The sequence below is a fragment of the Caloenas nicobarica genome, chromosome 6 (genome assembly GCF_036013445.1).
Source record: "Caloenas nicobarica isolate bCalNic1 chromosome 6, bCalNic1.hap1, whole genome shotgun sequence".
Classification (NCBI taxonomy): Eukaryota; Metazoa; Chordata; class Aves; order Columbiformes; family Columbidae; genus Caloenas; species Caloenas nicobarica.
Window position 1 is genome coordinate 17,042,845 of NC_088250.1, and position 27,711 is coordinate 17,070,555.

The window sequence follows — 27,711 nt, forward strand, 5'->3', positions numbered from 1 at the left end:
CAAAGCAATCTTTGACCGTCTTCGGCACATTCTGCATGAATCTAAAATTGACATGCGTGTCCAGTATATGATAGAAGTCATGTTTGCCGTACGGAAGGATGGCTTCAAGGATCATCCAATCATTCCAGAGGGATTAGATCTAGTGGAAGAGGAGGATCAGTTTACTCATATGTTGCCATTAGAAGATGACTACAACCCAGAGGATGTTCTTAGTAAGTTAGAAACAGAGATAATTCTATGACTGCATTCCCTGTGAATATGAATTTAAGATTAAGTATTTATTATTTTCTTCATTTTGTATATTAAATATTCTCTTTTATTCTAAAGATGTTTTCAAGATGGATCCGAACTTTTTGGAAAATGAAGAGAAATACAAAATGCTGAAGAAAGGTAGGGGGTGTGTGTATACATATTTTATATGTAATATTTTTATATTTACACACTTATTTATGGGGCATTTACTTATTCCACTACAGTTAACAATCTTATTATTTAACAGTGGGTAATATTTGTGTCCCAGATAACTGTCTTTCAGTTCATCATAGACCTTTCCAATGTATTCCTGGTATTTTCTTCAGCATTGTTTCTTAAGCTACATTTTAATTTAGTTACGACATACCGGTTTTTTGGCTCTGCCAATTTCTTCACATGAAACACCCTTTTGCTCTTAGCTGATGGATCAGGTTTTCTTTGTAATGAAACTGTTGTGGTCTCTATTCCTTTAATCTGGGGTACTGCTTTTTCAGAAATTCTTGATGAAGGTGACAGTGAATCTGAAGCAGATCAAGAGGCTGGAAGTAGTGAGGAAGATGATGAAGATGAAGACGAGGATGAAGATGGTAAGTGTATGACTGGTACCTTAGTAGTGATTGGTTGTAGATGAAAAAGGAAAGAGCTTAACTTGTTACACATTTTGTAAAACTAATAATGTTCAAGTGTAAAGGGATGTTTTAATTTGAAATTATTCTCAGATCTAAGTATTTACTAGCAAATAGTATAAAAAGTCTAAAAGGAAGCATTCAGCACAGGGAGAAAGTAAAAAGCAGCTTTGCCTGATTGTTCTTGACCACACCAATTTCACGCAAGAAAAGCCTTGCAAACATTAAAAAAAAGGAAAACATTTCATTGAAAACCCACAAAGACAACCTTTCTGGACACTTACTAGTACTCTACCGTATTTTTAAGTCACTGTCAAAATCAGAATGGGTTTGTTACAACTGTATTTACATCCTCTGTATCTCACTTCTTAGTTCTGTCCCGTCTTTTGATCTTTAGTGGAAGCAGTCAGTGTCTACATGTTTTCAAATAATGTATTTGCTTCCCAGGAAAAAAAAAAATACGGATAAGCATAACTCAGATGTCTGGGCAGACTGTGTGAGTAATTGAAAAGCCAGCCAAGTCCTGTTCTTGTAGAACACCAGGAATGGATTTCCGCATCAGTTTGCTGGAATATTTCACAGAACAGCAGCAGAGCTTCCAGGCTGATGAAAAGCATGAGAGTTCACATAACTTTTCATCATTTATGCTATTACCAAACTTTAAAAGAAAGAAGGAATAGCAAATACCTTATGAATGAAAGTGTTCTCATTTCAGAACAGGTTTTTCTACACTTGCTCCAGGACAAAACGGATCTTTGCAGAATTCTGTAATGCAGATTCTATGCATAACAGAAACAGAGAGTTTCCTGGTAGTATCAAGGAGACTGCATAAAGCATTGTATAGTTAAATTGTGCAGAAAAAACCTTGCTAATAAGGTAGCCAAGAAATGTTAAACTGAGAGGTCGCATTGGCTTAGTCGTTAAAAGGAGAGTTATCCTCTTAAAATCATATCTCTAAATATTTACGTTAGTTACAGATGAGGCAAATACTGATTCATTTTTTTTTCCTTCTCTGTAAAAATAAAAAAAAAATAGATAAACCTGCTAAACAGTCCTAACTATTTCTAGAAAAAGTACTATATAGTGTGCTGCAGACTTAGTAATAGAGCTGTTCTAAGAGTTTAGGCCTATGTGCCTCAGTGTTTCACTCTTTACAAAATCTCGTTTCTCTTTCCCAGGTCAGAAAGTTACTGTACATGACAAAACAGAAATTAACTTGGTCTCCTTCCGTCGAACGATTTATCTTGCCATTCAGTCAAGGTAAATATAATATAATTTGTACACTTATGAGTGTAGTTCTTTTGAAATGGTTGAACTGGGATTCTCTTTCTTTTTAGGTTTTTTTTGTGTGCAACTTATAAAACAAAAAAAAAGGCAGCATGGAAGTGTTCTTTATGGAGCCTGACCTAATTGTATAAAGCAGACTGTGATGACAAATGAGTACCCAAATTCTCATTCTAAGATAAATCCTGTTTATTTCAAACTGTTTGAGTAGTGCACTGGGGCTTTTCTATAACGATTACTGTAATCAAAATATTCCAAGTGAACGAAAGTCAGTGATCTTCAGATCATACAGAATCTTAAGAGATTCCAAAAATATGTGTGGCACTCTTGAAGTAGAGATGCTATAGAGTTTCTCCACTTCTGAGGGAGAGGAGTTCTGCAGCGTGGTACTACTTAGGCCTGCTGCCATCTGCATTGTGTGGAGAATAAGTAACAGATACCAATCCTGGAGGGTGCTGTATTTGTACGTATCTTGATAGTTAAATCCCCTTGCAGTACATGGCACAAATAATCAAAACATGGCGGTATAACTCCTGTGTTGCTGGGTGAAAAGTTAAAAGTAGGCATGGCCACAATATTCTGCAGGTCTGAACCTGCATGAAGGGTGAGATAATGTAGTTATGCTATTGATCATTAGACATATGAATTAATACCATACTGAGATGTATGAAAGGCTCTTGTATTTCTCAGTTCAATACTTTCTTGCTGTACTCAAGTTGGTTCATCTTCATTTGGGTGGATAAGTACTAATACCAGCACTTACTGATAGCAAAAGGCTTTCAATATCCAAGGACAGGCGTGCAAAGAGGAGAGGGTGGTATATACTGCATTTGGAGCTTATGTACAGCGCTTGCATTTCAATGTTTTTCAGGATGTTCAAAATGAGCTCACATGTTTGTATTTTGCCAGGTTTTCTAAGATGACATAATAGTAATAATAATGACCCAAGTCATCTTGTTTTCAGCTCGCCTGCAAATGCAATGACTTTGGATTAATTTTTAGATATAAACTCATGAAATACAAGACATTTTTCAAAAAATAAAATGAAACAACAAATAGCTTTCTGAATGGTTATTTCAAAATAGTTTAAGTTTCAGTACCAGCAATCAATGTTAATATAATTCTGAAGTATTTTTAGTGTAATGTATATTGTACAAATAATGAAAAGTATTTTTTCTATTATTACAGCTTAGACTTTGAAGAATGTGCTCACAAACTGCTGAAAATGGACTTTCCTGAAAGCCAGACTGTAAGCCTCACTACTTATTCTTTTTTGTTATTAACATTATGAAGAAATAGTACTATGTTAGCGTCTAGAATCCTTACTTTTGTTCTGGGACCTAGTTTGTATAGCAAGCAGATGAATGAGAGTAATTCCTTACAGCTGTTACTCCTCAAAATGGTCTTACAACCTTTAGAGCAAATAGGCTGACGCATATTTCAAAGACATTTGTCTTACACAATTGCTCCTTTCCACCAGGCAGTTCAAATGTTTGCTCAAAACCTGTTTGAGAAGGTTTGTTGGTTGCACTGTTGAAGGGTTTATCCTATGACACAAGTCTTGTAGCATGGCGATCACTTTTGGAGCTCTGTCTCCAAAAGAACTCGGAGTTGAAGATCATATTTGCAGGCACCTGTAGACTTTGTCAGTGGGACTTGAAATTTAGCATAGTGCTAAAAGAATTTCTGGTCTTGTTGCTTTCACAGTCCTCTTTTAGTCAAAATCTTTGATGCATAAAAGGAGTAGATCTTATTTCACCAATTGATTTGGTATTTTTGAGATTTGACTTAATATTTGTTGCCAGGTTGTTTTCTTATGATTTCTGTGAATCCATTGCTTGTTGCAAATAAAAATAACCAGACGGACAGAGATGAATTTCTGTTACTTTTCATATACTTTATGGGGTACTAATTTACTGAATATGAATCCTTTTGTATTACATAATCCATTGATGGGTTTAATTTCTCTCAGATTTGAGAAACTTTATATTTCCCCATCAACCACAAATTAAATATACATAAATGTTACTGTACACAAAAATGTGCAAATGTGTGGTGGCTTTTTTTCCCTGTTGCACTGGAAAAGCAAAAATTGTTGCTCCTAATCTTGTAGGAAAGCTCTTGGAGCAACTCCTGGGTCTAGTTTTGAGACTTAGGAAAGTATAGGTAAATTGAATACATATGGAACTGTTGGGAATCAATTAAATACAATGCTAACTAGTTTAGAGTATAGTAGCTTTGTGACTGTTATAGCAGCACTATAGTATCTGAAATGTTTCCACTGACTTTCATGTCTCTTTAGAGAACAAATGATTGGAGGAGACAAAATATGATCTCCCACTAGCTGCCTAGTCAAGTCTAGACAATATTATTTTGTTCCCTTAACACGTCATTCCAACAGATTCTTTCCTATCACTTCATGCTTTGGAAAATGTATAAAATTCACTAAGCATCACAGTTTTAATGAAATTTATTGCATTTTTTGAAGACTACTACGTTTAGATTAATAAGAATTTATGTACTTGAATATTTGAGTTTGCGGTGCTTAGATCATTTATTTTGGTTAGCAGCACTACCCTATTAAAAAAAGAATCTGAGGCGATGTTATGATTCAGCTGTAATTGCTGCGAATGAGATGCAGAAGTGTTATTTTTGGCATTTTGTGTGTGCGCGCGCGCAAGTATATATCTATCTAAGGAGATAAAAATAAATCAGTATCAACCTATGATTCAGTTCTACTTGTAGGAATTACTACAATTCAAGGTTTCAAACTGCTGTAAAACTGCATCTTATGCATAAGGCATCATCTTTGTGCTGATTTGTTTCCCCTAATAATCATAGTTGCTTTTTCCCTCACCTTAATCAAAGATGTAAGAGTTTTTACTTGCTCGTTGTATAGACATACAACTCCTTAGGAGTGCTCACAGGGGCAAAAAGTAAAAAAAGGGGTTTCCTGATCAGTGGGAGAGCAGAATGAACAACCAGATACAGACAACAAAATTATTCAAGGAATTTTGGGGTTCAAGTCTGTGTATGCAGGTAAAAATCTTAGTGTACTCAGCAGGAAATTTCATTTTGAATTAACTGCCGGTTTCTAAACAAGGAAAATAATCTTGTATTCTTTCACATTAACATCTTCTGACTGAAGCCTTTAGTGAATTGAATTCCACTGTCATCATTATCAAATCAAACAAAATGATGGTTTTTTGGTTTTTTGGTGTTGTTTTTTTTAGCCATAAAGCACTTTTTTGGAGTCTGTTTTACTGAAGGCTTCAGCAACCTCTATTGCAGGATGATGTGTCTTTATTTATAATTTACCTGCACCTTATGATTCAAAGTTTTAACCAGTTTTGAAAAATTCCTGAAATGTTTGCTGAACTCTTAGGTGAATCTTCAAAGTTTTTTACACTTGTAAGAAAATTGCAATTTAGATTGAGTGTAGGAGAAGTGGCAATGTCATGGTTGGTTGTTTCTTCCACTGAAGACCCCGTAGGTAAGAGTGAATTGAGGTTTTCATAAGAAACGGATGCTAGTGTTTGACTAAAGTATTGCTTAATGCAGTTTCTATTTCTTAAAAATCAAGTGAAACTTAAAATTCTTATTGCGAAATTTTTGTTCAAATTAAGTCTAATTTTACAGCAGCTTCATGTTTTCCCTCTGAAAGGCTTTCCTTGAAAAAATCATCTTTCTTTAATTCTGTCATTAAGACACTTTTCCACAAGTTTCGAGTAGTGATTTGTCAATAAAATACAATCTAAAGTCTGATAAGAATATTCAGAACCTAATGACAGACATGAATGACAGTTTTGAGATTAACATAGTCGTAACAACTTTCTTGCAGGTTAATTGTTCCAGAAATCTTTGTATGGAGATTTTTGGCCTGATTTAGGAGGACTGAGTTCAGGAATATATTTAGCAGTTTTGATCAGTGGTTGAATGATCAGATTATTGCATCACAGTAACTGCTGTGCAACACAAGTGTTCGTGTGCTTAATACCAGAAATGGATCTGTCGCACAGCTCTGACTCGCAGAAAGAGGATTAAGATTCAAATGGATAATCTGTGGAATAGAACAACATAATACTGCTTTTTGGCATTGCAGTTTAGTACCGGGTACTATGGGGAATGTCGACAGGCTTTTTTTTATTATTTACTAGCCTAAAATAGTTGCGTTCTGACTGGAGACGAAGGCATTTTTCATTTTGCCATGAACTGAACTGAAATGCTGCTTTTTCAGGAGTGAGCGATGCTGTTAGACAGAATCATCCATCTTCTGTTTCCCATCAGATTTGCATGCAGTTAATTTTTAGTCTCCAACTGTAGACTTTTCCTTCCTCAAAATACTTATTTCCATCTCCTCATCCTTTGTTTTTTCTTACCATCCACTTTTTGGGTGAAAAGTTTCCATACTACAGTGTCCTATTTTTTTCTCTAGAAAACACCTTTCCACAGTTTTCTTTCCCAGGTTCATAAACCAGTATTTGTTTCCAACTTTCCAGTTTTTCTTTGTTTTCCTTGAATCTTTTTCTTATTCATTTTTGCTCCAGGATTCTGGACATATATCTGCTTCTTGTACCTGGACCTTGTCTTAAACTGTTCTGATTACACTTGGTCTATTTCTCACCCTTTTAAATCTGTTTGAACATGCTGGAGTCATCTAAAATGTTGTCTTCTCATCAAAGGCCCCTTCTTCTGTCATTACAAATTAAATCTTCTAAAATGTATTATTTCCTTGAGTATTTTATTAATGTTTGAAAGCAATGTGCTTTCTTGTTTCTCTATCTTCATCTCTTTGTAAACTTGCAGGTTTCTTTTGTTTCCATTTTGGCATGTCATAGTTACCTTAAATAAGCAAAAGTGTTACTCCTCTGTGGTTGTACATTGCCTGTTTAATATAAATGTTGGGAAGGCATTTCCAAACTTTTTTGTCACAAACTTTCTTCCCAATCCTTTTTCACGCTGTGTCTTCCATATTACAGATTTTTGGGATCCCCTGTGCATGATGTTTTGTAGAGCCTCGCTTGTTCTACTGCTGCTTCTTAACAAAAAAAAAAAACCAAACAAAAAACTTTTCTCTGTTCTATTATGAGAATTTTCCCTGAATCTATTGCTAAAAGCCTAAAGTTAATTCTGTTTTCCCTGTTACCGTTTCTTACTACTTCAGCAGATTAAATGGTATCTGTGTCTTCCTGCTTCTGTATTATTATTATTACCCCCCCTTTTGTTTCTGATCTCTCTTCTGAATTCTTGCCCTGGTATGAAAGCCTTCTAAATTTCACTTCTTTGCTCTCTCTTGTGCTGATGTCCATCCTCACTGGAGGAGCAGGTACCAAGTGGACTCTTGCTAACCTGGCATCCCTCTGCTGCCTTTAGTTCAGATCTGTCAATCTTGTTAGTCAAATATGAAGACAATTTCATGCATCTCCTGTGCTCTGAGACTCTCTTGTTTCCTTGAACTCTTCCATGTGGATTCTTAAGCTTTAACGAAGGGGCTTATTGCTTTTTTTTTTGTTGATTTGACTCACTTTGGTATCTTAGTTCTGCTTTTCTGCATTAGGTGGTAGTATTTAAGTATGTCAGATGCTCAGAATTTAATTCTTCTGTGTTGGTTTCTGATTATTTTTTTAAGGAAAAAAGAAATTCAAATAGTTGAAATTCTTGCCTTTCACAATAAACTTCATAGGAGGAGGCTTACTTTTCTTGGTGTTGTTTAGACCCAAACAAAGCCTGTAGATCAAAAGTTGAAAAGGTTTGTGAGCAGCTGTTCTGAACAAGCCTTAGAGTTGCTTCTTTGGGCATATGTTCAGTCTTGGCAGTGCACGCTATTTTCCTTTTTTAAAAAGTACTGTTATAAACTACTGTTATTATCTGTGTTAAAGCTGCATTAATCCCATACATTACTAAAGGAGAAAATTTAAATAAATTAAAACTGTAGTTAGAGTAGTAGGGTATTACTGGTTGTTCTGAGCTATGAGGAAAGCAAACAAACAAGCCCAACTAAAATGTCAAATAGGCTTTTTACTTTATGCTTTTCTTTAACAGATTTTTTTTGCCTCTGTTCTTAGAGGAGTTAATTTCAGTTCCTGATGTTTTTAGTTGAAAGAAAAGGAGGACTAATTTCACATAATTCCAATTTCACATTATTTGAAACCAACCTGTGTCTTTTACTACATTTGCTTCCAGCAAATCAATTCCTTTAGTTCCTTGTATGATTGTAGAAACCAAGTGCTTGCGTTGACAGTTCTATACTTTAAGAAGCTACATGAGCTTACAGGGTAGGGATGTCTCATGGTTGCTTCAGCCCGTGTGTGCAATGGAGGGACCAGAGCTGTGGGCTGGCAAGGAGCTCCCAGCCAGGGAGGGCAGAGGGCAGCTCCTCAGTTGTGCTCCTAGTTAAATGCAAGTCTTAAAGGAAATAAATAGCAAAAAATAAGGGAAGGAATGAAGGGGAAAAAAGAAAAAGTACTAACTGTACAAAGGAGCCTGTGATCGGAAGGGAGTGGGAAAGTTGCTTTAGCTCTTCTATCTGCAGTGAACACAGCCTTTGTGTGAAGCTGAGAGAACACAGAGTGGGCAGCGTGTGCTCAGGTTTTTTGAAAATGGCAAAGCTAGTCTGTTTTGGGGTTTTTTGTGTGTGGTTTTTTTTCCTGGTTTAGCCTTTAGCATCTTTAAATGTATGATGATACTTGCTATGTGAAGTTGAGCCATGGTCCATTTAAACCATTATTGTGTTTAGATAAGAGATGGTAGGAAATGGTTAGGGAGAACTGTAAGAACTGCAGTGTATTTAGAGGGAACTTTGTCTTTATTTTCTGTCTTAGCAGTTTTGGGAAGTGCCTTTTTTATTTTTTCCATAATACAATAATGAATTAAAGATCATTCATAAGATCATTCACCATCTGTATGGGATGTCAGGTATTTTTCGAAGCACTTTGCTTTGTGATTGGATAGTTACACATACTTTAACTAAGCTGAATAATCACTTGTTGAGCACTATATGGGAACTGTTGAACAATGCAGTACGTACATTGCCTGTTAAACTGGGAAACAAATTCATTGCGTTCTTTAAAGCAAATGATGAACTAAAAAACATGGGCTTTTCCTGCCATAAACATCACCAGAAGTTTTACCAGTGGGAGTACAGAAATGAGTTAACTAGCCTTTAAAACTATAAATGAAGCTAGAATTGCTACGTGAACTTGTCATCTGCAAAAATAATTAAATCCTTTTAAAGTTTGTTAATTTTTAATCTGGTAAACAGCTACTCTCAATGTAACCTTGAGTTACTTTGGTCTAGCAAGAAGGTCTTTGTGGCAAATCCATTTTCATGTGTGTGGTTATTCAAGATAGCCTCCTAGAAGTCATTGTAACATTTAATTAAAATGTTAAAATATTTAATTACTGTAAACCACAGGGGATCCAATTGCATTTAAGATGAGAAAGAAAAGTAATTTGTTTTTCAGGTCTTGCTGACAATACTAGCAGTGGCATCAGCACTTTACCCTTTTTATTGTTTAAAAACTGATTAACTGCAGCATTACTGTAAAACAGGATAATATAAAAAGTTAATATGTATTTTAATACATCACACTAATGCAGTGTGACAGTGTTGAAAGAAATGCCTTTAAACATAGCTGTAAGTTTGATATGTTACTGCCTCGTGATTTGGAGGGGGTATTTTTTTCTTGTTGAATGTGGTTGGCTTTTTATTTGTTATGAGTTTTTGTCATGGGCAAAATGTTTCTTTTCAGAATACATGCTTGGAAGAGTGGCACAAGTGGGAGAATATAAAATCTTATGTTACAGTAAGCTGGTATAAGATATAAAGAAGACGAGATGCTTGAAATTATCCTTTTTTTTTATGGATTAGTTTAAAGGGAAATTTAAACTAATCATGAAAGATACATGATTGACAGCCTAAAACTGATTTGGAATGTCATAAATTGGAGTTGGTCTTAGGAGAAAATAATATAATTTTAAAAACAGTTAGTAGGGAAAAACTGCAGTCCTGTTTAAGCACGATGTATTTCATGGCTCTTCATTTATATAACAATATTTTCCTTGTTTGTCTTAATTAATGTTTCAAAATGTGCCCTAAACCAGTTCATAGCTGTATTACAATCTGTAGCTTACATAGCAGGTCAGAGGAATAAGTTTGTGTTTAATCTGGTGTGTACTCACTGACCTCACACTCTGCTCTTGGCAGAAGAAGAAATTTGAATGGCAAAAGTTCATATTCGTGCCCCAGATAATTTCTAAAAGATGAGCAATTTAGAAAACTACTGATATTACCAATGAAGCTTTATGTAAATGCTCTTGTTTCAAAGCTTGAGTCCATGTAAGGCTTTCTTCAATATTTTTATACTTAGTAATGATGGTGTTTTGCTGCTACAGTGAATTTACCTAGAGAATTTTTTTTTCTTAAACCAGAAAGAACTCTGCAATATGATACTTGACTGCTGTGCTCAGCAAAGAACATATGAGAAATTCTTTGGATTGCTGGCAGGGGTGAGTTCTGTTTTCAGATTTTACACTTTATGGTAGGTAATTTCATTGGTTTACTGTTTCTGTGTGCCAAACTTAAGTTTTAGTGGATAAATAAAACTAATAGGTTTTTATCATTCCAAAAATGGCTATATTAGTTGATTGGTTGTATTAGTGGACTCAATTAAAATTTTGATTGTGACAAGCATAGTGAATGCAGAATGAGAGAACTCATTTTCTCTTTATATTGTTGCTTCTTTTTGCCTCCCTCTTTTCTCATTATGTTAGAACGATAAATCAGTGGCAAAGGAATGGTACTAAAAAGAGGTAAAAGTATTATGAGTTACCAGAAAATATCACTTTTACAGTGCTGAAGATTAATTTTGGAGACTCTTGTCTTTTAACCGCTTTGTTCGAAGCTGCTTAGTAGTTTTTATTTAGAGCACAAGACTATGACTATTTACTGTCGCAGACTTGTGGGTGGTTTTGTTTGTTTTTCACTAAACAGCTAGTTCTTTGGTGTTGTGTAACTAATTGCTAATTTATTTGCAGTTATTTCTTAGTTAAATTTCCTGTATGTGTGATATTGACAGATCTGACTAGTTAAGATAAAATATTTGTCTTCTCAAGGACGCATGTTATTCTGAAAGCGAGTGGTTTTTTCCATTTGTGTTTTTTATCCAGTATTTGAGGAAATACTTCTGCTGACAGTCAGTTACCAAGTACTAACCACATGAATCTACACATTCAGTAGAATATAAACATTAATTTCCATGTGCTTTGGAATGTTTACGTCTGGAATGTGTTCCCTCTTGACTGTGTTCCCTGCTGCCTCTCTAAATAGTAATTCAGTGTTGTCATGAAAAAAGTTACATTCAGGGTTAAATCAGGTGAAAATATTGGATGTACGAAAGTTAGAGAAATTGCAGGATAATTTGCTGTAGTTCAAAACTGATAATTACTACTTTGCAATGCAGATGAGTTTCTTGTTCTGACAAACTGCTGAAAGCAATAAGATGTATCCATTTGAAGGTATTTTCTTCTTCAAGGGTTATTTAAAAGGAAATTCTTGCCGTAAATATTTGCACCATTAGCTCAACTACATGTAGGTTATTTGCATGTTTAATAAATTGTTTAATCTCGTTGTTTAAATTGTACAATGTTGTCTTAGCGTTTCTGCATGTTAAAAAAAGAATATATGGAATCCTTTGAAGCTATTTTCAAAGAACAATATGATACCATTCATCGTTTGGAAACAAACAAACTGAGGAATGTTGCCAAGATGTTTGCTCATCTGCTGTACACCGATGCAATTCCCTGGAGTGTAAGTAAAAAAGGCTATTGTCCTAGATTTCAATAATTAATCTCCAGTATTCAGAAATAATATATTAGGCTTAGTATTTATTCTACAGTTTGGAACTACTTGTATTTGTAGCAAACTGGATTATTTTAAGTATCTTCTCAGACACTGTTGAACAATTCTGTGTCGCTCCCACCTCCTCATTCTGTCCCTGTGCATCATCATCCTCCCTTCCCTATTCATAAGTAGTTGATTTAAGCTGTTATTTTATGGAGCTCAGCTGGAATTGGTTGATTAAAATGTACTTTTTAAAAAATAATTTTGACATTTTAATCAGCAATCTAAATAGCAAAACTATTTCTAAAAACAAGCATAAAGAAACCTTTTAAAATTCTTTATATATGAAATTAAAAGTTTTATATAATTCTAAGATTAAAAAATGCTATTTTGTGATTTAAGTGCCAAATAAATAAAAGCAATCTCGCATTCTGAGATACATAGTATAACTTAAAAATAAAGAAATAAATATCAATGTAACATATCTTCACACTGTTTTATTCTTGTTTCACAGTCTAGTCTAGTTGTCATTCTTCAGGCACACATAAGTCAGTCCAAATCTCTTTAGAACTTAAGTCCCAAATCTTTAACTTCCCAGAAGTTCACAGACCTGATTTTTCTCTTATGGAGCTTTCCTGGGTAAAGTAAATCCTTGAAGAATTACTGGCATAAGTATGATCAGAAACTGATCCTAGGTGGTAGAAAAGAATTTTTGAGAAAGAAAATCTTGACTAGGAATTGCACAGTTTATGTTCTTGTGGGGGAAGAACAACCAACAACCAACCAAAACAAAACAAACAAACAAACAAACAAAACCCCAAAAAACAAACCACCCCACACACAAAAACCACAAGTCTTTTTTGGTTATTTAAGGAGGACTGAAGTTTTTAAGATAAATAAAAGAATGTATGTTTAAATTTAAAAACTTTTTCTAAATATTTTTCCAAATGTTTTCAGGTCCTTGAATGTATAATACTGAGTGAAGAAACTACCACATCCTCCAGTAGAATTTTTGTCAAAATATTCTTTCAAGAGCTAAGTGAATATATGGGACTTCCTAATCTAAATGCAAGATTAAAAGATGAGTAAGTTAAATTTATTTTCAAAACTGTAAAGTCAATTAGTTTCTCTATCTGAAGAAGTACAGATAAGAACTCTTTTCAAATTCAACTAAAACAGCAGTTCTGTAGCTGCAATACCTCAAGACTAAGTTCATGTATAGATTTAGATATTGGAAAGAGTCCCATTAAGCAGCGTGTGTTACCATCAGTTTGGATTCAAGTATGCGCCTGACTATTTGCAAGATGTATTTTTTTTTTTCCCAGTGATAGTCCAGCTTGTATAAGAATTTTCCAAGTACAAGTCTGTTTTTATTTCTTGTCAGCTGTTTAGCTGTGTAATAAATGTTATGGTGGCTTCTTTTTCTGACAAAATTTAGAAAAAAGCACATAACTATTAATAAGTTTTCCTAGATTAGTTGCTTGTCCTTAATGTAAGATACACATTCTTTTAAGCTTGTATGTGATTTAATGCATTGCATTCTGACAATGTTCCTTTCAGTTGCTTGAGCTGTTTCCTATAAGTTGGGATTTCTTCGATGTATGGTGAAGAATTTAGTAGATGCTTTAGCTCGTGTAAACTTAAACTTGAAACTATACTTTAGGGCCCCGTTTGGTATTTCAGCGTAAGTACCTAGATCTTAGAACTTCCTGGTCAACAAGTGTTATCCTTTCCTGTCAAAGGCTGCTGCAATTTCACAAGTCTCTTCAGGGCTTCACAAATTCAGGCTTTCTGTTGTCATAATCTGACATTATGTAATTTTTTGTGTGTGTGTGAAGTTTGTTTTCATGAAAGAACAAGTTTTTAAATAGCATTTTGATCAGATACATCACAGATATAAACCATGAAGTATTGAAAAATACACGAAGGGAAAACTTTTGCTGTCCTAGGGGATCCATACAGTGTTTTTTTCAATTTATTAGTGTCAATGAGAAATAGTGCTAAGTTGGCATGGTGTTTAATTTAGACGTTTCTTTTCATCAGAACATTGCATCCATTCTTTGAGGGATTATTGCCTCGGGATAACCCAAGAAACACTCGCTTTGCCATCAATTTCTTCACTTCTATTGGACTTGGAGGACTAACGTGAGGAACAGTTTTCTGATTTGATATTTGCTTTCCTTCTCTCCCATCCTGCCCCTACCAAAAACAAACAAACAACAAAAAACCCAAACAAATCAAAAAACCCAAAACAAACAAAACCCCACCCAAACAAAAAAACCATAACACACCTTTTTTTCCTTTTGATTAGGGATGAATTGCGGGAGCATCTTAAAAATGCACCAAAGATGATAATGACGCAGAAACAAGATGTTGAGTCATCAGATTCCTCATCGTCTTCAGAAACAGACTCTTCCTCAGATTCTGATTCTGAAAGCAGCAGCACCAGCAGCTCAGATTCATCCAGCAGCAGTGATTCATCATCTAGCAGTGACAACAGTAGTGACTCAGGTACTTAAAGACTAGCTGTAACTATTTACTTCTCTTTTAATTTACTCCTATATACGTATTTATTTCTATGTAAACTTGTTTTGAGGAAAAACTAGCTATGGACAGTGTTAGTTCCTCTGCTTTAAAAAACTGGTCATTTTTTTAAACTTACAAGTTTTAAAATATTTAATATTTCTCATGGAAATTTATTTTAGAAATTAGAAAAACAGAGTTCCATTTTTAGAGACTTAAATATCTGAGGAACACTGTTTTGTAGATGACTTTTTTACACAGTTGATACCTGTTGCACAGTACTATTACTTCAGCTTAGTGGAGGATGGAGGGATTAGAGTCATTCCCTATTCTTGTCTCTGGGATGTTTAGTAGAGAACTGTAGAGACTGATGTCTACAACTCTTTTAGCTTGGCTTGGTACTACTTGTGTCCTTCCCTGTAAGTACGTGTCTCTTCATGGGTCAGCAGTTACATTGTTCAGTTCTAGCGATGTGTTTAAATTTTAGTCTCTGAGTCTCCATTTCTAATTCTTCTTCTTCAGGAAGAGTTTGTGTGGTGCTATAGTAGAAGGTTCTTGTCTGTAGAAAAATCTCCAAGGAAAAATTAGCTTTTGCTGACAGCTTAGTATTTTGTAGTTTTATGCATTATAATTAGTGTTTAGCATCTTACATTATCCTGCTGATGTAGAGCCTTCTATTTGACAGGAAGTGTCATAAACATTGCTTAACCTCTAAAGCACATGCTAGTGTGAGTTAGTGTGTGCAGTCTGCCCCACTGTATATAACATGAGCAGATGATAACACAGCATGACTTCCTACAGTACAGAAGCTTGCTGATTCAAAATTAATTTGATTTATTGCATGCCTTTGAAATGAAAATGTTGGTTAATAAATAAAAGCAGTATGAACTGCTCATGCTTTGGATGTGCATTTTTGTTCTCCATTGCAATCTCACTGTCCAAAGTCTGCTTTGTGTGTCATCGCGTTAATTGCATTAATGACGACAAAGCACTAGAGGAGGACACAATTAAATGGGGTTAGAGAAGGTGTTGGTTCAGCAAAGAGCCAGATGGCTACTGCATCGACAGCTGCAGCTTTGCTGAGCTGCTTGGTAGGAACCACAGAGGTAAGTCTTTAGTGACAAACCAACTGAGTCTGCAGTCTTCTCAAATGAACACTTTTATTTTTGTAAGTTTAGGACCTTCCCTTTTACTACTTGTTCTTTCTTCATTTGGGAATGCGTTATTTAAAACTTGCATTTTGATATCTTTGCAGCCCGGTTTCACTTTTTCTTTTCTGGTTCTTGTGTACTTAAATACAGTGATTAGGACATTAATTAATTGAAGAGAACTATATTTATTGGTAAATTTGATTGAGGTCCATTATTGGTTGTAATTCCAAGTCTTCCTGTGTTTACAGCTTTTTAAATTTTTAAAATAACTTGGTAGAGTTGAAAGGCATTTTTTGGAGTAACGTGCTATAGTGTTTCACAGTGCAGTGTTTAAGAGAAAATAAAAACCCCCTGCTGATTAGAAACTGAGCATACAGCTAAGTTAGGCATTACTGTCTTATGGACAGTTAATGTGTGGAACTTCACCAGCCAGCTCAGCACTGCTCTGGAGAGGTAATTCCAACCAAAACAGGTCCAGCAGGGGACAAAAATTGTCTGTTATCAAAGAAGCTTGTTCCTTTGTATTTACTTTTTTGGGTCTTTTTCTGCATTCTGGTGGATGTAAAATAATAGGGAAAACACTGTTTAAGAAGGTTAATGTATTAAAACCTATCTGAATTGATCCATCATCATGTTTTATCAGAATGCCAGGAAGCCTTAATTCAGACGTGAAACTAGCCATCTGCTGTACAACTCAGATATTTGTTGCACTATTCAATCTGTTTATGGCTGTGGTATTTTCAAAAGGTGATTAGAAACAGCTGATATGATTCTATAGTTCATACAATAAGGTGAATTTAATGGTTATTCTAAATAGCTGTTACAGATAAATACTGTCAAGTGAAATCTAGTGGTTCTTTCTAAGGAGCGAACAGGAAGAGTAAGTCCTCTTCCACTGAGAAAAGCACTAAAGTGTATTTAGAAATAAAGAACTTAAGTTTTAATCGTAAATTGTTGACAAAGCTGTCACTATTTTTCCTGAAAATGAGCCAGAGGGCCATTGTAATGTTGCTGCAGTACCACTATCTCAAGCTGTTTCAGTGTGCCTCTGTTTCCTCATAGGATAGTGATGGAGATTTTTTTCCCATCTGCTGTTTTTAATCTCCATTGGCTGATAAGCTTTTCCAGGAAGTAACTGGAAAAGTAAATGATTTTGAGAGACTGGATGGTCTGGGAAAGGTGATCTTTCTAAAAAAATAATTTGTGAGAGTGCATTGATGACGTTACAGCCTATACCTGTTCCTTTAGTATCAGGTCCACAAAGGGATGCTGGGTAGAGGCTCTCAGAAGTCAGGCATCACTTGCAGACAGCTAAGGGCTGACAGCCCTGCTGATAGATACTTGCGAGTGGCAGCCACACCTGTACAAATTGGAGTTGTTCCCTCTTCAGCAGTTAACTGAGGGGAGCGGGGGAAAAGCAAGGTCATTGGAGTTTTGTCAGTACATAGAATTTCACATCTTTTCAAATATGAAAGCATGTCTTACATAACCAAAAAAATTCTTGGATCGACAGGTTTGCAGATCTTATGTCAGCTTCCTATTTAGTGAGTTGCTCTATTTTGACAATGATATAACTGCTTAGTGACATGTTGTGTTCAAGTGCAGGTTTGCTGGGGTGTTTTTGTAAGTTGAGGAAGAAGTTTCGTTTTGGTTTGAGCTACATCGTGTTCTCGATACCTGTATAGGCATTGTAAATGGGATGAAATGCAGAAGGCTATTCCCTGATTTCTTATTAGTATGTTCTTAAGGTTTGGGGATGATGTGACCTTGCTTTTTGTTAACATGAGGTTCATGTGTTAATGACAGTGGAGTTACTGAGAAATACTCAAGCTTAGAAGAAAATTGGAGAGTAGTCTTGGGCTTGACAGTTTACACTTCTATGAAGAATTTATCTTTATATACAATAAAAAGCCTTTAATGCAGGCAGCCATTTAAAAATAATCAGTATCCGCTCAATTAAAGAATGAGTGAAATTTCTCCCATTGCCTGAGACGCTTGGGGGTGGGGGGAAGCAACAAGATCAGAGCTCATGATTTTGAAACCTTTGTCCAGATACGTAACCCACAAAAGTTTTCTGACAAAAAATAAGTCTCTAGAACTACTTATGTAGTTTAGCAAGTCAAGTGTAATAGATTAAAATGCTACCTTAATCCCATAATTTGTTATAATTTCAGATGTTCCTAAAGCCAAAAGAAAGAGAATGCAAAAGAAAAATAAAGAATCTGATAAAGTTTCCAGGAAAAAACAAGAAAGGAAAAGGAAATCACTTGAAAAGAAAATAGGAAGGAGGCAGCAAGAGGAAAGAAGTGATACTGAGAGCAAATCAGAAAGAAATCACCGAAATGCGAGAGAATCACGCAGGAGAGATGATGTATCAAAATATTATCACAGAGATGAGTCCAATGGCAGAGACGGTTACCATAGTGGAAAGGATAGGAACCATGAAAGAAATAAGGATCTAGAAAATAAACACAGTAATTCAAAACCGAAGAAAGCAGAGCGGAGAGCTTCTCTGTCTGATGATGAAAATTACAGACACTGGAGCAAAGATAATGGTCATCGCAGTAGAAAAAGAGAGAGATCAAAATCCAGAGAAAGATCAAAATCCAGAGAGAGAATCCATAGTAATTCAAGTCCAAGAGAGGATGATCAAGAAGACAGATACAGAAATGATTCAGAAAAACACCGAGAGAAGCACAACCGTTATTCTGACCAGTACAGAGAATCCAGAAAGAATGAAGACAGGCGAAAGGAGAATTCACCACACAGAAGAAAATAATACTTAACAAGAGTTTGAACTAAATGTGCATTTTTGAGCTGTTAAAACTGTATTTTAAAACTTATTACTGAACTTTCTTTAAAAAAAATGATTTTGTACAAAGTGATAGTTTGCATTTGTAAATTTTATCAGACTTTTTTCAAATTTTTTGTACCTCTTTTTTTATAACTATTGCATTGAGTTTTTCTGTTAAAGTCTTCCTTTGGAACGACAAAACTGTTTATTTTGTGAATAAAACTGTTAAGAACCCAGCAAAATGGGTGTCCTTGTCACTTAGAGTATTTGGAATTGTAACTTTATAGTCTAAAGACAATTGGTTTCTAACTTTGCTTGTTAATTGAAAGTCAGTACTGAGGCTAGGGTGATAATTGTAAAATTTTCAGATTACAATGTGAATGTTACACGAGAAGGCTTTATAGAAATTTTCAAATGTCAGCATGAGTGCTTTAGGCATTCTGTAGCTGTATATTCTTTCCACTTTGCAAACACAAAAGCAAGTTTGACCAAAATTTTCAGGAAATGCTTCAGTCGATTTTGTTTCTTCAAGAGTTAAAAATTGGAAAAGCACTGTTGCAGTTTTAAATGTCACATTTGAAATTGTGTCAACTTGTTCTGTTACTTTTCACAATGTTTTTTAATATTGTAACATCCTGAGCTAGTTACACTTGTGATCTTGGAGACAGGGGAAAAAAAGTTGGGTTGGCTTTTTTGGGGCGGGTGGTAGTTTGTTTTTTTTCAACTATGTTTGTTATTTTGAAGTCATAGGTTTCAACTCCAGCCCTACAAAAGATGTGTTTAAGGAATAAGCTTCCCAGTATATAAAAAAATAAGAAATTGAAATATGAGGTGTTTCACATCTTTTTAGACATTTTAATTACATGGCTTGAAATGCTCAAGTTTATTGGAAGCAAAGTTTACCACAAAAAATTCAGTTGCTGCAGCAGTTTATAATATAAGTTGTTCTGCCTGGATTCATTTGAAGCAACTATCTCAACATTAATTGTAAGAGTAATGAATCAAAATAATCTGGTTAAGACTCTAAATCTTATTAGTAACTAGAGAAAAATTTGAAAGACCTTCAGCATGAACTAGGAAATAGTGTAGACATGGTCAGTAGGAAAGACAGAGGTGATAGTTGTATTTATGTGATGATTGATGCCATAAGACTCCTTTTTTTTTTTTTTTCCTTTGTGAAATGAATGCAATTGCTGGGCATATGAGAACTGACACATTTCATGTGTAAATCATATTTCATCTTGTATAAGGCATAGAAAATATATTTGAGCTGTTTTATAACAGCAAATAGAACAATTCCTAAGGAAATAGATCAGTTTCCCTAAATCTTGTCACATTTTTCTGAGAAAAATGTAACACTTCTAAAAAATTTTCTGTATTTACAGAATTTATTTCTGCAAGCTCTCATGTAATAAAACATTTCAGTCAAACATTTGCATGGAAAATGAATTCATCTTGCAAATTAAAAACAAGGTTTCCACTTATTATACCACACAGCTAAAAATGCTTTAGTGGCATCAAGAGGTATACGTTGCTTAAACTGTGGGAGTTTTTTGTCCAATGCACTTTTCATTTTCAAAATGATTTGTGCATTTGGCAGTGTGTGTTAACTCCAGGAAAACTTCAATTGGAATAATGCTTTCTAAAAAGAATTCTGCTGATAATTGTTATGCTTCCTTGATAACTCTCTATGAACTTTATTGAAAATTACCTGTACTTCATAATGGTTTATTTGTACAAACTTAATTTATCTAGAGTAATAACTTCCCTTACTGTGTGATGGGTTTAATAGCATAAATTTCATAAACCCATAACTTTAGAGACATTCTGTTCAAGTTTAAAAGCTTGTTAATGACATCTTTAATAAATGGAAATACATTAAAATGATATATGTGAAAACATAAGACATTTATTAAAAAATAAAGCATTTGAACTCAGACACGCTGATCAGGAAGTGATAAAAATATTCTGCTCTTTGGCAAAAGAAGGGAGAGGGTGAGATTAAGACTTGAGCTGGGGTCTGTATATGCAATCTCTTGGTGGTGGTGGTTTTTTTAATTCCCAGAAATATTAATAGGTATTTAGTAGAATGACCTATTAAAAATAGCTGTTATTTTTACTGTTACTCCTATGAGCAGGTTAATGTTCGCTTAGAGCAGTAAGGCAGTCGGCAGCAGCTCCGATGTGTGGATGGGAACAGGCAGGACGGTTGTGCTGTGACAGAAGTGTCCCCAGCCCAGGGCTGGTACTGGTGCTGGTCAGCAGCACCGAGCGCGTTCCAGCTCTGAGCTGGCTGGTGGCTGAGAACCTTCTGAGCCAGAGGCATTATGTTCTGCCTGATCACTTTCATTTTCCGCATCCTGATGCGTTTTCTGAATAATGGTTTGTAGTTGTTTCCTGCTTGCCATCTTGTGCGTGATTTTTATAGACCTAAAGCTGTATATTCTTTGCCATTTCTTTTCCAGAAGTTAAAATTCGCCTGTTATCTCTCCTTGCGTGGGACTGTTCTGTAGCCCTGATGAGTCCTCCTGCCCCTTATTTGTTTGTTTATTTATTTTACTGTAATTTTTATGAGGGAAAAGAAGTCAAAATAGTATGTAGTATTCAAAACGAGGGTATCGCAGGAGCTGCACAGTGATGTGTTTTGAGGGTAGGTTTGTTTTCAGTCCATCCTCTCAATTGCTGGAGAGTTGAGTGATCCACAGTGATCCTGGGCTTTCTCTCCTCAGCAGTAACAGCTAACTGCAGACCATGCACGGTAATGAAGTAACTCCTGCCTCTGGTCTCTGATTAAAACTGGAGCTCCAGGTTGTTGTTTTGAATAGCAGTTTTGACTGGAAGACTTCAAGAAGTGGAGGTCCTATGACATTTTTCTCTCTTTTGATCAATCATTGTTGCTTAAAAGCACGGTTGAAACAGCCCAGCCTTAGCTTTCTGCAGTTGGGTCTGGTTATGGCTTTGATAGACCTCTGCTGTCAGAAGTCACCTGATGTAGGTACCTCTGGATTGTGTTGAGGGAAGACCTTGACTGCCTCTCAGAAAAAATAAATACTAAGCTGCTTTGGTCTTACTGAACTGCAAGTTTCAATCACAAGTGCTCTTGACTCAGAAGAATGAAAACGTGATGTCAGAGGAAAGAAATGTGCTGTTTATCTGCCTTATTGTGAGCAACCTACACCAGTGTACTTAAAAGCGTGTGATGAGTGCGGATGTTCATAGCGGTGCAGCGTTGGGCACTGGAGCCTTGGTCTCTGCGGTGTGTTTGAACATAGAACTGTCCTGAGCTTCTGGGGTTGGCTCCCAGTCCCTGGTGCTGGTCACTGTTCAGGTGTGAGCTGCTGCTGAGCGAGGCTGCGAGTGCTCACTGCCTGTGCCTGCCGGGGGGACAGCTGCTGGAGGAGACTTCAGCTCAGCTGGTCTGAGCTGCTGTGAGCCCAAAAGACATTAGGGAAGGAGTTTGTGATGATCTGTTCTGATTTTGCGTGCTTAAAATTTACCTTTCAAAAGTGGTTGTAGTATCCAGGTCCATAGATAGAGTGAGACTGCATCCCATTTGCCAGGACTCCCTGGATGAGTTTCTGAACTTCCTCATGCTTGTGGCATTAGGAGTTGTGGAGATGAGCTGCTGACTCACCCGGTGAATTCACCATCCATGTAGGAATAAATCTTGACTGAAGTGTTTGTGGTATTTGTAAGAACTATAGTTATGTTCTGTAACCATAATTTTATTTGGAGCAAGGTCTGTGAAGCTTGATTATTCATACACTCGAGTCTGAAGAATGTTTTTTAGGGAAAAAAAAAAAAAGCCTACCATTTAGGCCATCTCTTTACATAAATCATCAAAATATGACCTCTAGGATGAGAGCAGTTGGACAAAACTGCTCACTTTCTTTGTTAAAAATATTTTTAAATTGTCATTAATGATCATGAATTTTAAAGCCTTTTTAGTTGCTATTTAAGCAGTATTGCAGACTTCAAATTGTAGATAGTTCATCTCACTTCTGCATGGGGAAGTGTTTTTCTGTTTGTGTTGTTCATGCTAAATGAATTTTATAAACAGATCAGGTACATACTGAAAATCAAATACAATTTTGAAAATTACTAGAGGTACTAATTAGGTTTAGATGGTATACTAATAGGAGTATGATGTTCTTTAATTTACTTAAGGCTGCAGTAACATAACTCTTCTTAACTTTTGAATGCAGGATATACTCTAAAATAACTTAGTGCATGTCAGTCACCAAAAATTATGTGGGCTAGGGTGGACACTTCAAGCTCTGGTAGCAATCTAAGTGCCTCCCTGTCGTTAAATTTTTACAGTTTTATGAATATAAAGGACGGCACTAGATCATCCACCATTCTTAAACTACTTTGAATTATCTTTCACTGTTGGTGAAAGCCTAAGGCTAATTTTCTTGGAGAATCTGAAAAAGCTAGAGTCTATTATGATGTTAGCAGAATCGACTCTAGTTACTCTGATAACATTCAGAGAGCAGGGAAACTTGTCCTTCAATTTATTTTCAATTAGATAAGTTAGTATTTTTTTAAAAGCTTTTTTTAATTAGTAAATTTTTTTTTAAGAAATGGTAAAGTCAAATGTAGAATAAAGGGCTATTTTAATTAAAACTCTACAGGAAACGTATTACTAGGTTAAAAGTGGCATGAGTAAAACATTGCTTCATTCACTGGAAAAACTTGAGGTCACTTCAGAGATGTTGTGCTTTTTATATGTTTTCCTCAAGCAAATCTATAATTTGGCTGAGACTAGAGACAAGGATTTTCTTTTCTTGTCTACTGCTTATGACTATCATCAAGTATTTTCTTGTAACTTAAAAAAAAGGGGGGAAGGGGATTGCAAATGAAAACCTTAGTGTTGTTGGGAAAATGGTTTGCTAACCCACAAACCAGACAAGTCCATTAAGAAAATAAACTGTCAGATTCTGACTCTGTTTAAGCTATGTGCATTTTATGTTGTCTTTTTCCATTATTTTGTAAAATAAAGTGAGGACCAAAAATTTTCCTGAGGGAGGAAATAAGCTGCAATGTTTCTTAAGAGGGTGGAGGAAAGAGCAAGGGAGTCGAAGAGGATGCAAAGCTCCAAGAAACAAGAGAAATTGTCTTCATTGTCAGGGTGCTCATGGCAGGTAAGGCGGTGAGGTCAAACCTGTTCTCAGCTGTGTCCACTGGCACAGGTGTGTAGATGCAATGCTAATTCAGTTTAGCTTGTTGACTGGTGTTGCTCATTAATTACTTAACTGAAATGCATATTCTCCCTTTGAAGTTGCCGGTCCCATGGTGGTTATGGTGAACAGAACATTGCGTTAATTTGGGGGTTGAAAGAGCCAGTTGAAAAGTTGATATATTAGATTGTATTATGGTAGGGGTGCAGATAGCCTTTGTGGCTTCCCGTGAGGAAGGAATACTTAAGTGATGACTACCTGAAATGAGACACATACTTTGAATGAATATGCTTCTTTTATTCAGGCTTTGAGGTTGGATGTCTGGTCCGCAGGCTCTCATTCTTTGATTAGATTCACAGGGCCCCCTTCTTGTGCTGTACACTTCGTTATGAGTCACCAGAGATGGAACACAAAAGTGCGTAAGAAAAAATTGAAGCCGAGTGACTTACTTGATCAGTGATTGAAATGAGGAACTGAAAATAAGGCATTTGGGAAAGAAAAAAAAAGAAAGTCCCTTTGCAGCTCTTTTCCTTCCTGTCCTCTCTTCTCTGCACAGAAAAAAACCCTTGTTATACCTATTTGTAGAAGAGAGAGGGTGCATCAGCCTGTTTTGATCACTGTACCTGTTTGAAATGGGAATTCTTTGAGATACCATCCACAAGTGCTTCACGGCCCATCATTTCCTCCAGTCTTGCTGAGTATATTCATGTGATTATGGCTGTGAGGAGAAACTGTGAGGATAGTTTCCTTTCTATGCCCATGGCAGGGAAGGACGCAGCCTCTGTGCTCCTTGTGGAACCTCAAGCTAAATTCATCCCTGTGCACTCGGAGTTGGTTTGTTTGTTTCATTTCACAAAGTTATTCTTTCCTCCCATTTCATTTTTAGCTCTCTGTTTACAGAGGTGCAGACATCTTGGAGAAGTGTATTTCAGTTTTCTGCATATGTATAAACACACACACTTGCATAGAGTCCTGAATTTTCATTCTCTTTTTACACAAGAGCCTAAGATTAGTTGTATGTGTGAATTAATATAGCTCATTGGAATGAATTTCAGCTTATACTCTGTGTAATGAGCTTTATCTGAATAGCTCCCAAACATTATTTTTCATCTATACCCTGTTAAACAGTACAAAATATTAATATATTGACGTTGTGAAATCTGCCTTGGGAAAAAAATGTACATGGTGCATTAATTGAGGTTCTGTGGTGATACGTGGTGTAATATAATGCCACCAAAATGGAAGAATGTGTATTTTTTTATAGTACCTAATGACAGGCACTTCAAAAGGTGGCATTACTGATACCGGCATTGTTAGTTATATTTTGGTGTCGCATTCTGATGTTTTATATACATGCAATTATATTTTCCTTTCCAGGAGTGACAGAAGCTCAAGCAGAAGAGCAGGCGTGTCCGGCCCCGGCGCTGCCCCTGCGGGGCTGGGATGAGCAGTGTGGTCAGCAGTAATGACTGGGTTAGTGCGCAGGGCTTCTACCCAAGACTCAAGGTCCACCTCATTTTGGGTGCATATATAATCAAAAACTTTCCTTGTTTCACAGTATTTATAGGAAGGCTTTATTTCCATAATTACAGTTTCACTGTAGTTTATTAAAAAAAAAAAAAAGCGTGAAGACCAATGCTTTTAATGATCTACGTATTATACTCCAGTCGAGGGAGTGTGAGTTTCAAGGTTAGTTGCATGGCAGTTGTCATCAGTCTGTGAAATTCTTATTCTAAATGACAGGTTTCATCTACACTTTAACCCTAGCATTTACTTTAACTCCATTTTTCCTTCTTGTTCCTAATAACTCCAGTCTCATTTTTCTGTGAAGACCGTTATCTCTTTTTATAAAAAGAAATTAAAGAGGGAGGAGGGGGAACTTCATATCTGCAGAAGGCCCTTTTTATTTTCTTAAGCTTTCTGCTCTACCTGATTGCTTAGAATAGCATGTGAAATATTTAGTTCCTTATCAGTCAGTATTTCAGAAGAAGATGCCACAAATCTTGCAGACTATTATGGAATCATCTACAACATTAAAAGAAAGCTGTAATCAGTTTTAAATGTGTTGTTTCGATTTTCATTGAATGTCACTCCTGTTATGAGGTAGGGTAAGAAGTGCTCATTTTCTCTTCCATATAATATTCATTATTGGCAATGTCCAGGCCTAAGTGCTCTTCTATTCATCTTTTCTGTAAACACTTCTCCAGAGTTTCACTTCAGAAGGAAGGCCTTCACAGCCGAAAATAACTTTCATTCCCTCTCTTTCTCGCTCTGTCCTCTGATTCTATGCTGTACTCTTGGGCCATCAAACACAGCATCCTGACTGATGGGACCATACCACTAATTTTCAAAATGACATTGTATTTTCCATATTGTTTTTTTGCTTTTCCTTGTGCTTTAGATGAGTCTGTATGTTTGCTTTTTGACAGCCACTGAATGTTGATCAGGGAGACTGAGCTGTCCACAGTGATGCTCTTGTCTTTCTTCCACAATTGGTGTGCCAAACTTGTATGAATAATTCACAGATTTCCTCTGAAGTCCATTACTGTGTTCTTGTCAACAATGACTGACTTTCAGCTGTCATTGTGTTGTCCTTTCAACTAATTCAAGTTCTTTAGTTCCTGTCACTCTTGTTCCAAGTAAGCTGAATGACAGCTAGCAGTATTGCACAATGTTAGAACAAGGTTTTGGACGGTTTCACTGTTAAACTATTGCCATACAGAATGTTGACCATGCCTTTGTATGCTTCATACTCTAGCACCACATTTCAAATCCCTCATCTCCTAGCTCACAACTGGTTGGTTTCTTTAATAGCTTCTTGTGCAGGACTTGTTAAAGGCTTTTTGAAAGTCCAGGTGAATTAGATTATTCCAAATAGGTTCCCTCCTATATCTTTCTATAATTTTAATTACATTTTAGTTACCTTTAATTTTTACTGAATATTTACCACGTAACTAAAAATGACGTAAATAATTCCCCTAAAGAACTTTGATACAATTTATACAACTGATGACTTGAATTAAAGGATTAAATAGTTAAAGATGAAAATCTTTCCAAGGGGATAAATCAAGGACTTTTAAAATTTATAAAGGTATTTAAGGGGAAGGTATTTAAATGAATAAGATAAAGAGACTAGGTGTGAAAAACCATCTCCCTTATTGTGGCTCTAGGTGGTTGGGCAGCTCATTTGAAACTACATCAGGAACAGCTAGAGTCTGGTTTGTTTCATGACAAGGACAAAAAAAAAAGCAGTGAAATAAAATATTTTACTTTATTAAAAACCATCTTAATCCCTTGAACTGCTTAGTTCGATCTCAAGTAGATATTACAGAGCTGCTGTGCCCCTGGCTTGCTACAGCAAGTGACAAGAGCAGGAGGAAGTGTGAACACAACATTAGTCCCTCTGGATTTACTAATCCACTGTCAGGCCACGTGTTTCCCACGCAGAGATGGAGCAGCCTGGCACGGAGCACAGGGACAATGTCACATGCAAAAAGGCTTGAGGGCAAGGCCAAGGTCAGCACCGCCACATCTCCCTGGATTGCTCTCTGCCTTTATTGCCAGGTGCTTGACCTTCTCCCTGCCCTACAGCCGGCTGAACCGACGGCAGGATGAGGGCAGCAGGCGGCTGGGAAGGAGGGTGATGTCCCAGAAACAGCCAGCTGCTGGAGCCCAGCACCGGTCTCTGGCACTGGGTCCTCCCTGCGTCCTGCCTAATGCAGCCGCAGAGGACAGCATGTAGGAACACCTGGGTGACTGATATGGGAAAAGGAAACAATCTCCCAGGCTATAAACTCGCTTATTGTAGACAACATTGCATATGATGTGCTCTGTTTTGGTTACACAGATACTCTTCATGGACACAGTCCGTGCCGGAGAAGCTCAGAGCTGGACAGCCAGGGCTGGCTGTGTCTTCCCAGTCTGTTCTGCAGATTCCTTACTCTCTTCTCCATAAGTTTTAAGCGAGTTATCTCATCCTGCTTTATATAATTTCTAGGTCCTAATCTTAATGATTGGTCTTAAACAGGGTTGCAGTTTACAACATGAAACAGTGGAATTC

General features: G+C 36.2%; 1 protein-coding gene across 1 annotated transcript in view; it reads left to right on the forward strand.

Annotated features, from left to right (window-relative positions):
• CWC22 (CWC22 spliceosome associated protein homolog) overlaps window positions 1-20,331 on the forward strand; it is a 29,793-nt gene extending 9,462 nt beyond the window's left edge. Inside the window, exons 10-20 of the mRNA XM_065638218.1 lie at window positions 6-212; window positions 328-390; window positions 747-839; window positions 2,057-2,138; window positions 3,351-3,411; window positions 10,593-10,670; window positions 11,818-11,970; window positions 12,961-13,088; window positions 14,047-14,148; window positions 14,315-14,514; window positions 17,852-20,331. Of these exons, the coding sequence (XP_065494290.1) occupies window positions 6-212; window positions 328-390; window positions 747-839; window positions 2,057-2,138; window positions 3,351-3,411; window positions 10,593-10,670; window positions 11,818-11,970; window positions 12,961-13,088; window positions 14,047-14,148; window positions 14,315-14,514; window positions 17,852-18,456 (1,772 nt within the window). The 3' untranslated portion in view covers window positions 18,457-20,331. The remainder of the gene's footprint in view (window positions 1-5; window positions 213-327; window positions 391-746; window positions 840-2,056; window positions 2,139-3,350; window positions 3,412-10,592; window positions 10,671-11,817; window positions 11,971-12,960; window positions 13,089-14,046; window positions 14,149-14,314; window positions 14,515-17,851) is intronic.
• Window positions 20,332-27,711: the final 7,380 nt, after the last annotated feature.